Here is a 13162-nt window from a genome sequence, read left to right on the forward strand (position 1 = left end):
CAAAAACAGCACTGGGACCCAGCTCCAGGCAACAGACCTGGATCCCAGCTTTCCCGGAGGTCTGTGGGGTGTGGATGACAAAGGGAGCTTTGTTCAGACCCATCCACAAGACGGGGGCCAGCTGCAAGTTGTGAATCTGGAGTTGGACGTCTCCAAAGTTTTAGATGGGTTTGGATCTGGGAGGGGGTTGGTGCATGTGATGCCATGTTTGCTTGCAATATATTACCAAACCTCTAGGTGTCTCTGTGCTGTGTAGTGTCCAGAGAGGGTATGGTCCATGGTGAATGAGCACAACAAAGCTGGAGCTCAAGCTGTGTGGAAGATTGTTTGTGTCTGTAGTTGTAGCTAGGACACCAGTTTAAGAAAGACTGTGATGCCATAGGCCAGAGACATGATCTATGCTATCTCTGCTCCAAAGGTTTGGTGGAAATCACCTATAAGAATGGATCTTAAATGTTTCTGAATGAAGTAACCCTCTTTTTAGTGCTTCCTGCTGATGTTTCCTGCTTCTGTCTAAGCCAGAAGCATCCCAGGTACAGCCCCTCTTGCAGTTGATTGGGATGGGCTTTTAGACCAGGGCCAGTGGTCTATCCTTGTGGGGATGGGGTAGGCAGGGCTGATGAGCGATGCTGTCACTGCCATGAGATCGGATCCAGAGGGCAGCACTGGGGGTCCTGGCAAGTTGACTGCAGGGTCCTGTGTGTCGGAGGACACCCCTGTGCTCATGAGAGAAGCAGGGCCCCTGAGCCAGCTCCCCTCGGCTGGGCCAGCTCAGGGTCCCCAAGGAGCGGTGCCCTGTCTGTGATCATGCTCTCTCCGGGCTATAGCCAGGCAAAAACTACAGCGTCTCCGTTGCCTGGATTCTGCAGTCAGTTCCCCAAGGTCCAAGCAGAGCTCCAAAAATACAGTCCTGGGGTAAAGGATCCGGGGTAAATGGCTGGGGCTGACAGGGACCCCATCCCCTCCAGCAGGGTGGGCTGGAGAGGGGTAGCCTATTATGCAGATCTTTAAGGGATCCTGAGGCCAAGGAAAGGATCCTGTTGCCAATGGGCAGGGTCACGGGTCTCCTCATTAGTCCAAACCCCAGCAGTTCCTCTGTTCCCCCTAGTCTGAGCACCATGCTGCCTGAGGGGCCCCTCTTGCACCCCGTCTAGGAGCATCTCCCCCATTTGCCCCCAAGCCCAGCCTTAATCTGCTCTGCTTTTCTCTTCCCTCCCCAGCCCGCAGACCCTCTGACGATGAATGGGACGGCCAACGTGAACGTGACTGGCCGGAGCCATTATGCGTCTGCTATCCCAGTGCCCCGCACCATGTCCCAGAGCAAGCTGCCCCCGAGGCAGAGCAGCTTGGGGGCCCCCCCTTCCCAGCGGGCGGCATCACCACGGCCGGGGAAGGCGCCAGGCTGCATTGGCAGTCCGGCAGCCAAAGGCTCCAAGCCCAAGAGCCTTTCTAAAGCCCCCGTGGAGGCCGGGCCTGGGCCGGAGACAGCAGAGGCATCGGAGTGCAAAAGGGCCGACGGGGTGGAGTCTGGGCTCAGCCAGAACACTAGGACTCCAGGCAGCAGCCCCCGGGGGGGGACAAAGGCGACACCTCGAGTGACGGGGGCTCCGAAGAAGGCTCTGGTTCAAGGGATAGAGAGAGAGAAGGAGAGTCCAAAGCCCGGAGAGGCCTACAGCAGCCACGGCACCAAGAAGGGCTCAGGGAAGCCGAGTGGCGCTGCCGAGCTGGCCAAGACCCCTCACCTTCAGGGGAAGAGCCCGTCTCGCTTCAGCCTGTGCAGTGAGTCTGGGCTGCCCGGCATCCCAGAAGGATCCAGTGCCAAGAGGCCCCAGAGCTGCCCGGTGAAAGGCCAGTGGGTGTCGGAAGCCCTCTGGAAAGGCAGCGGGGTGCCCAAGGCAGCCAGGGGTGAGGACAAGTCCCCGGGGATCTCACTGGGCACCAGCAGCCCCATGCAGAATAAGGAGCCGGCCATCAACTTCTCCTCAGTCCCGCAGCAAAGTCACCCGGCCACTGCCACTGTGGCACCCTTCCACTACCGGTGAGTTCCCTGCCCAACAGTGTGCGGGGCACGGGGCTCCTCTGCGGGCAGGGGCATCTCATCTTCCCCTCCTCTGACTCTTCCCACCCCACACAAACCACGGGGCCATCTTCCCATGCCCCTCATTGGCACTGGGAGCATTTGTGGGGGTAGGGTAGGCCAACACCATGGAGCTTGGGGGATGGCTTTCAGAGATCAACATGAGGAATGTGGGGCTCAGTCCATGCAAGGGGTGGGGGCTGGGCACACTCAGTGAGTGGTTGTGGGGGGAGGCAAACAGGGTGAGGGGTTGGGCAAATACAGAGGGAGGGCTGGGGTTGCTAACTGTCTAATTGCACAAACCCAAACATCCTTGCTCTGCCCTGCCACGCCCCTTGCCTGAGGTCCCACCCCCTCACTCCATCCCCCCTCCATCTGTCACTTGCTGTCCCCCACCCTCACTCACTTTTACCAGGCTGAGGCAGAGGGTTGGGGTGCGGAAGGGGGTGCGGGATCTGGGAGAGAGTTTGGTTGCGGGAGGGGGCTCAGGGCTGGGGCAGGGGGTTGGAGTGCGGGAACGGGTGCAGGCTCTGGGAGGGAGTTTGGATGTGGGAGGGGGCTCAGGGCTGGGGCAGGGGGCTAGGGTGCAGGAGGGGGTGAGGGGTGCAGACTCTGGGATGGAGTTTGGGTGAGGGGGGCTCAGGGCTGGGGCAGGGGGTTGGGTGTAGGAGGGAGTTTGGGTTGTGGGCTCCAGCCGGGCAGCGCTTACCTCAGGCAACTCCTCAAAGCGACCGGCATGTCCGGCTCCTAGGCTCAGGGGCAGCCAGGCGGCTCTGCACCCTGCCCCTGCCTGCAGGCACCGCCCCTGCAACTCCCATTGGTCGAAGTTCCTGGCCAGTGGGAGCTGTGGAGTCAGTGCCCAGGGCAGGGATGGCACGCAGAGGCTCCCTGGCTGTCCCTGTGCCTAGGAGCTAGACAGATGTGCCGACCCCTTCCAGGAGCTGCGCAGAGCCAGGGCAGGCAGGTAGCCTGCCTTAGCCCCGTTGTGCTGCCAACCAGACGTTTAGGGACCTAAAATCTCCCAGTTTGGCTTCTGTAGCCACCGGGAGATCGAGGCCCATTCCGAGAGACTCCCGACCAATCCAGGAGGGTTGGCAACCCTAGGGGGGCCCAGAGTCGTGGTGGGAATTGGAGGTGGGGTGGTGGTTGGGTGCACACAGTGAGTGGGCAGGGTGGGGGTTGGGCATGTACAGTCGTGGGGGGGTTGGGCTGGGCACGGACAGTGAGGGGCCCTGGGGGGCTGCTCCTGCTGGTCACCCCTGTCATTCTCACGCTCTGCCTGCCACAATCGTGCCTCAAGTCTTGGTGGTTGAAAGCAGGGGGGAGCAGGTCTGAAAGCAGGGGGAGCTCTGTCCTGCCCTGCTGGAGGGGAGAGAGCTGCGCTCCCGGAAGCATCCCTCCCCCACCCCCCGCTGTGGTGTTGATCCCAGCCACACTCGCAGGAGACATGCTCCGAACTCTATCCCATAACAGCTGCATGCGAGGGACGGTCCCACAGGCTCCTGGGGGTGGGGAGGGGGGCAGCGTCCAGCTGGGCAGCATCAGAGGAGCTCGGATGAGTCTTTGCGGCTGGGTCTGTCCTGTGTGGTTAAACAGCTGGATCCTTCCCATGCTTCCCAGTGGCCCACATCGTTTCAGCTCCCCATTCGATACTCCCTGCCCCCTTAGCCGGTGCAGTCAGACCTAGCCCCTAAGCACCGGAGGCCCATGCTGATGTGTCTAGCCTCTGTGGATGCAGAGAAAAGGTTGATAATGTGGCCTGCCTGTGACCCTGGCAGCAATGCCAGAGTCTGCAGGGAGCCTGAGCCAATGGCTCCAAGGGCTGTGAACCGCAGCAGGCATCTCCAAATGGTGTCAACTCCCAGGGCTCCACCAGCTTCCACGCAAGCTGGGGGCTCTGTGTGGGGAAAGCAAGAGTGCAGAACTGGGAGGGGAGAGGGCTCCCTGCCACTGCCAAGCCAAGCTGCGGGGCGAGGCCCCAGGGTGGTGCCATGGACAGCTGTCTGGGAACACAGCGATCCCCTGTGGAACAGAGAATTCCCCTGGGAAAAGCCTGCCCGGGCTGAGTGGCTGAACAAGACACTGGGGTAGGAAGTGTGGAGCAACTTGGAGCAAACCCCTGAGCCCTGTGTGATCTACCCATCCAACCGGGTGTAAATCAGGAGTAACTCCACAGGGTTTGATTCCTCTCTCACTCACTCTGGTGTAAATCAGGAGTAACCCCTGTGGAGCTAGTGGCAGTTACACTGGTCTCAGTAAGAGAAGCACCCGACCCAAGCCCTGATCTCTTTAGACCCATAAGCATCACATCACTGACCTCACGGAAGGAATGAGGATCCGACACGTGTTTAAACACCCCCAAACCACTGGGATGGGTTCCCTAGGGAGGTGGTGGAATCTCCTTCCTTAGAGGTTTCTAAGGTCAGGCTTGACAAAGCCCTGGCTGGGATGATTTAGTTGGGGTTGGACTAAATACCTCCTGAGGTCCCTTCCAACCCTGATCTTCTAGGATTCTATGAATCCTTAGTGAGTCCCAGGCCCATTTCGAAATCCAAAGGCCATGAGGAGGGTCAGATGGGCTCCCTGCTGGCATCAGATCATAGAATCATAGAATATCAGGGTTGGAAGGACCTCAGGAGGTATTCAGCCCTGCTCAAAGCAGGACCAATCCCCCAATTTTTGCCCCAGATCCCTAAATAGCCCCCTCAAGGATTGAACTCACAACCCTGGGTTTAGCAGGCCAATGCTCAAACCTCTGAGCTATCCCTCCCCCCAGCCAGGAGAGGCAGCCTGGCAACCAGCTGTGCCCTCTGCTGCCTCCTTGACTCACCCTTTCTGTCATGGTCCCCTCCGGCTGTGGGGCCCGGATCTTCTGGCTTCCCCTGTCACTGCTACTGGAAGTGGGGCCGGTTGAGTCTGCGGCCCGGCAGCCCAACGAGCTTTCAGTCCCCAAATGGCTGGGGAACGAACCCCTACCCCAAGGGACTACGCTGCATCTCCAGGGCCCTGCTTTTCATGCATGCGTGACAGTAGACCTCTTGGCCAACGCCTTGAACCAGGGATCTCCAGAGCTAAAAGTAGCAGCTGTCACAGCTTGAGCTAAACAGCCCAGACGTCCTGCTTGAGGGCTGTAACAGATTCATCCCCTGTGGAGAGGGGGACCTGTAACACATTCACTGGGGGTCACACATGCCCTGACCCTAATTCCTTTCTCCGTCTCCAGGCTGCAGGGAGACAGGGAGAAGAGTGAATTCTCCCAGGAGGAGCGCGTGTGTGAGGAACCGACCAGCCCTGCAGACGGACCTGAGCTGGGCTTCCCAGGCTTGGGTGAGTCAAGCTAGGATTCACTCCTCTGGGGATTGGGGTCGGGGGCAGCACGTGGGACCTGAGCAAACAGCTCCGTCACCGGGCGAGGGGGCTGGGAAGGAAGGAGCCAGCAGCTGTATTTTAGGGTAACGGACTGACTGATAGCTGGCTCGGCCGAATCTGGCCCTCGGCAAGGCCTGGTTGAACACTGAGGTTGCTGCACTCGGTGGCCAGGGGCAGCGGGATGCGGCTGGTCTGCTCTTGCGGCGTAATGAGAGACACCGGGTAATTAGCTCAAAAGGAGGCAGGCCGTCAGCGCGTCATTGCCTGAGGCCGCGTGCCAGGTCTGCTGGGGCGCTCAAGGAGCGCTGGCTGCAGGCCGTGGTGGGGAGCGCTCGTCGTTGCCTGGGGATGCTACAGCAGAGCTGATGTACTCACACCGGCTGTGCTAAGTGGTTTTTCTGAACCGGGTCCAGATGTCAGTGGGGTTTCTACAGGGGCCTGGGGTCTAGGTCTGCCACGGGGGGAGAGGCTGCAGGGAGCCCTGCTGGGCCTTTGTGACCAGCATGGGCTGCAGCCAGGCTCCAGGGCCTGATCCTCCACCAGTGCAGAATGAACGTAAAACGCTGCCAAGCCAGCAGGGTAGCTGGTATGACCAATGCCCACAGTCCTGAATGCCAGGGGCAGGGAGCGTTAGCACCAGTAGGCACTCCGCAGGGCCATATCCACGTCCCTTGCCTCTTCAGCACCTGCTAGCGGCTGGGGGAAGACGTGCAAGCTAGGTCTGACCCTGCCGCCATAGCTGTCAACGACAAAACTTGTGCTGGCCTCAGTGGGAGTTGGAACGTCACCTAGAGCCATGCTGCCTGCTTCTGTCTCATACTGGGGAAAGGCTCCTGTGATTGCTGCTGGTCCGTGCCCCTCTGCGCTCCCCACAGTGCCACCGGTGCTCTGGAAGGCACACGATGACAACGCGGCTGTATCTCTCTTGCCTGTCAGCTTGGCATCGCTTTGGCACGTGGACGGGTCTTGTGGAGGGAGAAGGAGCAGACGCTGCTCTCACCTATACTCGGGGACTCTTTTTTTATTTTAACAGAGTGATGCTGGATTTACTCCGGTGTAAAGCAGGACAGGAATATGGCCCTGCAATTCCAGTGTGTCACATCAGTTCCGCTCATGGTCAGGGAACTGATCAGCCCCTCCGGAGCTAGCTACCTCCTCTGCCTTTCGCTCACGTCCATTTCACTCCCGCCCTGAGTTATCACCACGCGGCCTGAGGTGGCTGCCAGACCGTTTGTCGGTGGGGAGGAGGTCTGCCCAGCCACCCTAGGCCAGGCGGCGTATTTACCACGCCCTTTGATCATGGGGGCAGGAAAGATGGTTTGCACTGCTTGAAATCTACCCCAGACTTGGACCCCACCCAGTCTGAACAGGAGAGTTTGATTCATTTTTTCAATAATGGTGCAGGGGCTCAAGGCTTCTGGGTTTCAGCCAGTGACAGCTGTGAAATGACCGCTCGCTTGCCAGCCCGTTTGAGCCGGCAGTGCTGGATTTCTGGGTAAACCTGAACTCGTCAGATGTGTGGCCCGATCTCAAGACCAAAGGGGTTTGGGCATGTTCAGAAAAGGATCAGAACCCTGGGGCCCTGCCCTGACCTGAACCATTTGGGGCGGAAAGGTCCAACCCTGCTGGCGTAGAGTGTTTGAACATTAGGGTGGAGCAGCCTTATCTCCCAGAAGGAGGGAATAGGAATTGAGGAGATGCTGCCTCCGACCCAGGTTTGGGCTCTGAATATAAGCATGCTTTTATCTCTGGGTGCCCATCGCTTGGGAGAATCTAATCAGAAATCAGAGTCATGCTTCTGAGTTGGGCTCCCCCACTGGTCTGATCTCAGAAGCCATGTGATGTACGGGACTGAACTCATGGCTGGAAACTGCAGGACTTCTAATCCCAGTTCTGTCACTGACCATTGTGTGACCTTGAACAAGCCACAGCTCCTCTCTGTGCCTCTGTTTACCCTTTTGCAGAATATGGGACTATGGCAGGCATTAGCAGACGTGGCACTATTACACATATCCTCCAAGTAATTTTTCTGAATGTGCGAGTAAGTTTTTAGTGTTGGAAGAAATGCTAGTGTTATTGCTTTTAGGTTGGTCAAGGTTCTGCGTACAGGGAGCTACGTGAGTGGCAGGAAACTTTTCTCTCTGTCATGGGCTCTGTTTGGAGTCAATTCGTGAGGCTCCTTGGGAACTGGTCATTAGTGCTGGGCTGAGATTCCTGGAAGAAGGGATTGCTCTCCGTGCTGTTTGACCCCCTCTGTTCCAGGACTGGTGTTTGTGTGAATAAAGCAAGTCACACTTAGGAGATACTCAGACTCTGCATCACTGATCTCTCCTCTACTGGGAAGCTGACCTGTAGGGCCCCAGAACACTGCCCACTGCTCAGCTGAGGAGTGACACTGGGGTGAGAGCGGGATAGTGATGTCAGAAAGAGGCCCTGATATTATTATTTCTAATTAATAATTTCTATTATTTATTATTTCTAAGGACCCCAACTGAGGCACCATGGTGCAGAGCACTGTACAGACAAATAGTACACAGGCAGCCGCTGCCCCAGGGAGCTCACAATGCAGGATTTAGACAGTACCAAGAGAAGGAACAAACAAGACCAACCTTGCAGGGGTATGTGTGGGGTAGTATAAAGCCCGCAGTGATCTGAGACCCCATCTCCTCCTAGCACTGCAGCTGCAGTGCAAGCAGAAGAGGCCCTCAACCTGGAATCCCTCTTGATTTAAACAGAAAGGGGAAGCTGGCAGGCTGTTTGTGAGAGCCCCTTAACTCTGCCCCTCACGTCCTCTTTTGCAAGCCATCCAGATGTGCTGGAAGGTGCTTCATTTTCCTGAGGCACGTGGGGAAGGAGTGGCTAGGCATGGAGCTTTGGAGGAATGCATTGGTGGGCAGCTATAAGCCGCCAATGCAGGGAGAGGCAGGTTATTATGGAGCAGATATTCGATAGACTCTACTCCCAGTCGGGCACAGAAAGAAGTGGCCAGCTTTTCAGAGGGGCTGCGAGCCCTGGGTGCTGAGTGCTGGTGAAAATCTAGCCAATCAGGTGTAAATCAGGAGTAACTCCACAGGGTTTGATTCTGGCCTTTAACTGGGTGCCTAAACGGGCACTGAGGGAGTCTAAAAATGAGGGCCTGGTTGCAGGAGGTGAGCGCTTGGTACTCTGACCCTGCGTGTACAATGGACAATGGTGCTGACATTTATAATGCCTGGCTGAATCTTGTAAATGTGCCCAGAGCAGAGCAGCAGCATCCAGCACTCTGCAGTGTTATCTACCCAACGTGTTAAATAGCCATGATATTTCTACCAACGGTCCGCTGAGAATATCCGTCCATCCACCCACCCGCCCACCGCTCAGCATACTTTGTCTGTGCTCCTCTGTTGTTTGCAGTGTTGCTGTAGCTGTGTTGGGCCCAGGATATTAGAGAGACGAGGTGGGTGAGGTAATAAGTTTTACTGGACCAACTTCTGTCGGTGAAAGAGACGCTTTCGAGTCACACCGAGCTCTGTGTAAACTTGGAAACTCATCTCTTTCACCAAGGGAAGTTGGTCCAATAAAACGTATTACCTCACTCCCTTATCTCTCTATTTTCCTAGCTCCTTGGCTACATATCTGTCTGTCTGCCTGTCCTGCTAGCTATTAGTATCGTCTTTGTCTGTCTGCCGTTCTCTGCCTGTCTGTCCTCGTAGATCTTAGTATACTGGTCTTCCCAGCTATCCGGCAGGGTTACCTGACTGAAGTGGCCTCTGCATAGAAATGTACAGGGTGGAGGCATCGATCTGTGACCTTGTTTGCTTTCATGATAGGAACTGGCCTCCATTATACCATCAGTTCTGGGAAACTTCTTGTATCTCTCTAGGAGCCTGGTAAGGAGTGTGGCTCTTTGGCTAAAGGGACTGTGAATGGGGCCTTCGGACAGAATCCGCCTACTCTGGGTTTGTGCCCAAACTCACCCTGCTCCCTGAGACTGGCTCTGTTAACAAGGTACCTCCCACTAGCATGGCTCCAGCCTCTCTCCCCAGGTGTGGCTGATTTCCTGGAGATGCTGCCTTGGGATGCCCCAGCCCCAGGAATGAAGGGGAGTGGGGGGTTAATGTTTCAGCAGCCCTGACTGTGCTTGGTTCCAAGAGACTCCTGCAAGGTGCTGAATGACCTCCACATCCAACGAAGCCAATCATAGAATCATACAATATCAGGGTTGGAAGGGACCTCAGGAGGTCATCTAGTCCAACCCCCTGCTCAAAGCCGGACCAACCCCAACTAAATCATCCCAGCCAGGGCTTTGTCAAGTCTGACCTTAAAAACCTCAAAGGAAGGAGATTCCACCACCTCCCTAGGTAACCCATTCCAGTGCTTCACCACCCTTCTAGTGAAAAAGTTTTTCCTAATATCTAACCTAAACCTCCCTCACTGCAACTTGAGATCATTACTCCTCGTTCTGTCATCTGCTACCACTGAGAACAGTCGAGATCCATCCTCTTTGGAACCCCCTTTCAGGTAGTTGAAAACAACTATCAAATCCCCCCTCATTCTTCTCTTCCGCAGACTAAACAATCCCAGTTCCCTCAGCGTCTCCTCATAACTCATGTGTTCCAGTCCCCTAATCATTTTTGTTGCCCTCCGCTGTACGCTTTCCAATTTTTCCACATCCTTCTTGTAGTGTGGGGCCCAAAACTGGACACAGTACTCCAGATGAGGCCTCACCAATGCCGAATAGAGGGGAATGATCACGTCCCTCAATCTGCTGGCAATGCCCCTACTTATGCAGCCCAAGTGCCATTAGCCTTCTTGGCAACAAGGGCACACTGTTGACTCATATCCAGCTTCTCGTCCACTGTAACCCCTAGGTCCTTTTTTGCAGAACTGCTGCCTAGCCATTCGGTCCCTAGTCTGTAGCGGTGCATGGGATTCTTCCATCCTAAGTGAAGGACTCTGCACTTGTCCTTGTTGAACCTCATCAGATTTCTTTTGGCCCAATCCTCCAATTTGTCTAGGGCCATCTGTATCCTATCCCTACCCTCCAGCATATCTACCTCTCCTCCCAGTTTAGTGTCATCTGCAAACTTGCTGAGGGTGCAATCCACACCATCCTCCAGATCATTCATGAAGGTTTCAGAGTAACAGCCGTGTTAGTCTGTCTTTGCAAAAAGAAAAGGAGTACTTGTGGCACCTTAGAGACTAACCAATTTATATTGAACAAAACCGGCCCCAGGACCGAACCTTGGGGCACTCCACTTGATATCGGCTGCCAACTAGACATGGAGCCTTTGATCACTACCCGTTGAGCCCGATGATCTAGCCAGCTTTCTATCCACCTTATAGTCCATTCATCCAGCCCATACTTCTTTAACTTGCTGGCAAGAATACTGTGGGAGACCGTATCAGAAACTTTGCTAAAGTCAAGGAACAACATGTCCACCACTTTCCTTTCATCCACAGAGCCAGTTGTCTCATCATAAAAGGCAATTAGATTAGTCAGGCATGACTTGCCCTTGATGAATCCATGCTGACTGTTCCTGATCACTTTCCTCTCCTCTAAGTGCTTCAGAATTGATTCCTTGAGGACCTGCTCCATGATTTTTCCAGGGACTGAGGTGAGGCTGACTGGCCTGTGGTTCCCAGGATCCTCCTTCTTCCCTTTTTTAAAGATGGGCACTATATTAACCTTTCTCGAGTTGTCCGGGACCTCCCCCGATCGCCATGAGTTTTCAAAGATAACGGCCAATGGCTCTGCAATCACATCCACCAGCTCCTTTAGCACTCTCGGATGCAACGCATCGTCCCCATGGACTTGTTCTCTTCCAGCTTTTCTAAATAGTCCCGAACCACTTCTTTCTTCACAGAGGGCTGGTCGCCTCCTCCCCATGCTGTGCTGCCCAGTGCAGCAGTCTGGGAGCTGACCTTGTTCGTGAAGACAGAGGCAAAAAAAGCATTGAGTACGTTAGCTTTTTCCATATCCTCTGTCACTAGGTTGCCTCCCCCATTCAGTAAGGGGCCCACACTTTCCTTGACTTTCTTTTTGTTGCTAAATACCTGAAGAAACCCTTCTTGTTACTCTTAACATCTCTTGCTAGCTGCAACTCCAAGTGCGATTTGGCCTTCCTGATTTCACTCCTGCATGCCTGGAGAGGAGAGTGCTGTGCAGCTGCCAGGATCGGGCCCTTACACTGAGCTTGGCGCCTGGTTATCAGCTGGATGGGTTGGACAGTGTCTAGTCAGTCCCATAATCCTGCTTCCAGCTCCAATGCAACGAGGGACAATGAGATTGGCTGAACCTTACCCCTCTTGGAAAGGTGGTCCAGGGTGTTTCAGAGGAGAACTCTGCAGCTCCAAGCAAAGCTGGGCAGGTGCTGCTCCTTGGCAGGCAGAGAGCAGGGCTCTGTTCCTGACTCCCCAGCTGATTCAACGTGTGACCTTGAGCAATGTGTGACCTTTCCCTCTTCCTGCCTCAGTTTCCCCAGCTGTCACATGGGAGCCCGTGATACTGATCCCTCTGTAAATCTCTGTGAGGTCCTTGGGCTCAGCATGCGCTGGGAGCAGGGAGAAGAGTGGGCGAGGGTCAGGCTGGCCGTTTCAGTTCTGGAAACCCCAAAGGAAGCATTTGGAGAGGAGCCGGGTCAGAGATAGCACTAGGCAGTGGGGGTTCTGGCAAGTGGGCTCTAGTGTTGCACTGATCTGCTTCAGTAGCCCAGAGCTCTGAGTGCTTAACACCAGGAGGAAAAGCTGGTGTCGGGTGTGCTCAAGCTAGCTGGGTTGGTCTGGACATCTCATTCGTATGGACGGCTGGAGAATAGTCAAGGCCACATCTTGTGGCCAGCTAAAGCAAGGCAACCATTCTCATGGTGGCCCCTATGTACAATATAGAGACACGCTGAAGTCAAACTTGAAAGCCTCTCAGGTTCACCCGAGCGACTGGGACGCGCCAGCCCACAACGCAGCAAGGTGGCGGCAGATTTGTCACGTGGCCCTGGCCCGCTTTGAAGCAAGGCGCCTTACCGCTTGGTGTGAAGAACGTGAACCGTGCAAAGCCAGGAAAGCGCAGCCTGCGATGGTGGCGGATGAACAGGCCTGGCCCACGTGTAACCGCGCTGGCGGTTCTCGCACTGGTCTGATGCATGAGAGACGTGAGACTCCATCATCATCCTCGCCACCCGGGCAACGAACCTGTAGGACCACCCGCACTGCGATGTCCGCACGGCTACTTTGAGTGCCTTCCTGCGCCGGGACCAGCTGCACTGTAGACATCCCCTTGGTAGTCAGAGGAGAGCTTGTGCTCTTCCCTATTGCAGTGGGGAAGAGCCATATACCCTGCCATGAGCGTGCCAAGATTCAGGCTAGGGCCCCACAACATCTCTTCAATCCCTGGCTAACAACTGAGCCCCCAGCGGCGGCTTGGCCAGCCAGGTCATTGCAAGCACGGGCATTCCCCTGCCGGGCTACACAGCACCTGCCTAGTAGCTGGTCACTTGGAGACAGGTTTCTTCCATCCCTGGACGCTGAAGGTTGGATTCTCAGATGAGGAGAGTGATGGGAGGGAAAGTAGCTCTAAGCTGGCCAGCAACAAGAACAGAAACTAGAGCAACCTAAGGGCTGCTCTAAATTCTGCTGGCTGCCCCAGAGAGCACTGGGCTGACGCAGAGCACCAGAGTGCTGTGTGCTCTATCCCTCCCCACCACACCATGCACATACACTAGCCTATAGCCAAGCCAGCAT

The 13162-nt window shown here is 55.7% G+C and overlaps 1 protein-coding gene across 1 annotated transcript in view; it reads left to right on the forward strand.

The window, feature by feature from the left end:
* Nucleotides 1-1238: 1238 nt before the first annotated feature.
* Nucleotides 1239-13162, forward strand: part of NAV1 (neuron navigator 1) — a 203479-nt gene continuing 191555 nt past the window's right edge. The window contains exons 1-2 of the mRNA XM_077839105.1: nt 1239-2038; nt 5301-5404. Coding sequence (XP_077695231.1) covers nt 1239-2038; nt 5301-5404 — 904 coding nt within the window. The remainder of the gene's footprint in view (nt 2039-5300; nt 5405-13162) is intronic.

This window comes from Eretmochelys imbricata, chromosome 21 (genome assembly GCF_965152235.1).
Source record: "Eretmochelys imbricata isolate rEreImb1 chromosome 21, rEreImb1.hap1, whole genome shotgun sequence".
NCBI lineage: Eukaryota > Metazoa > Chordata > Testudines > Cheloniidae > Eretmochelys > Eretmochelys imbricata.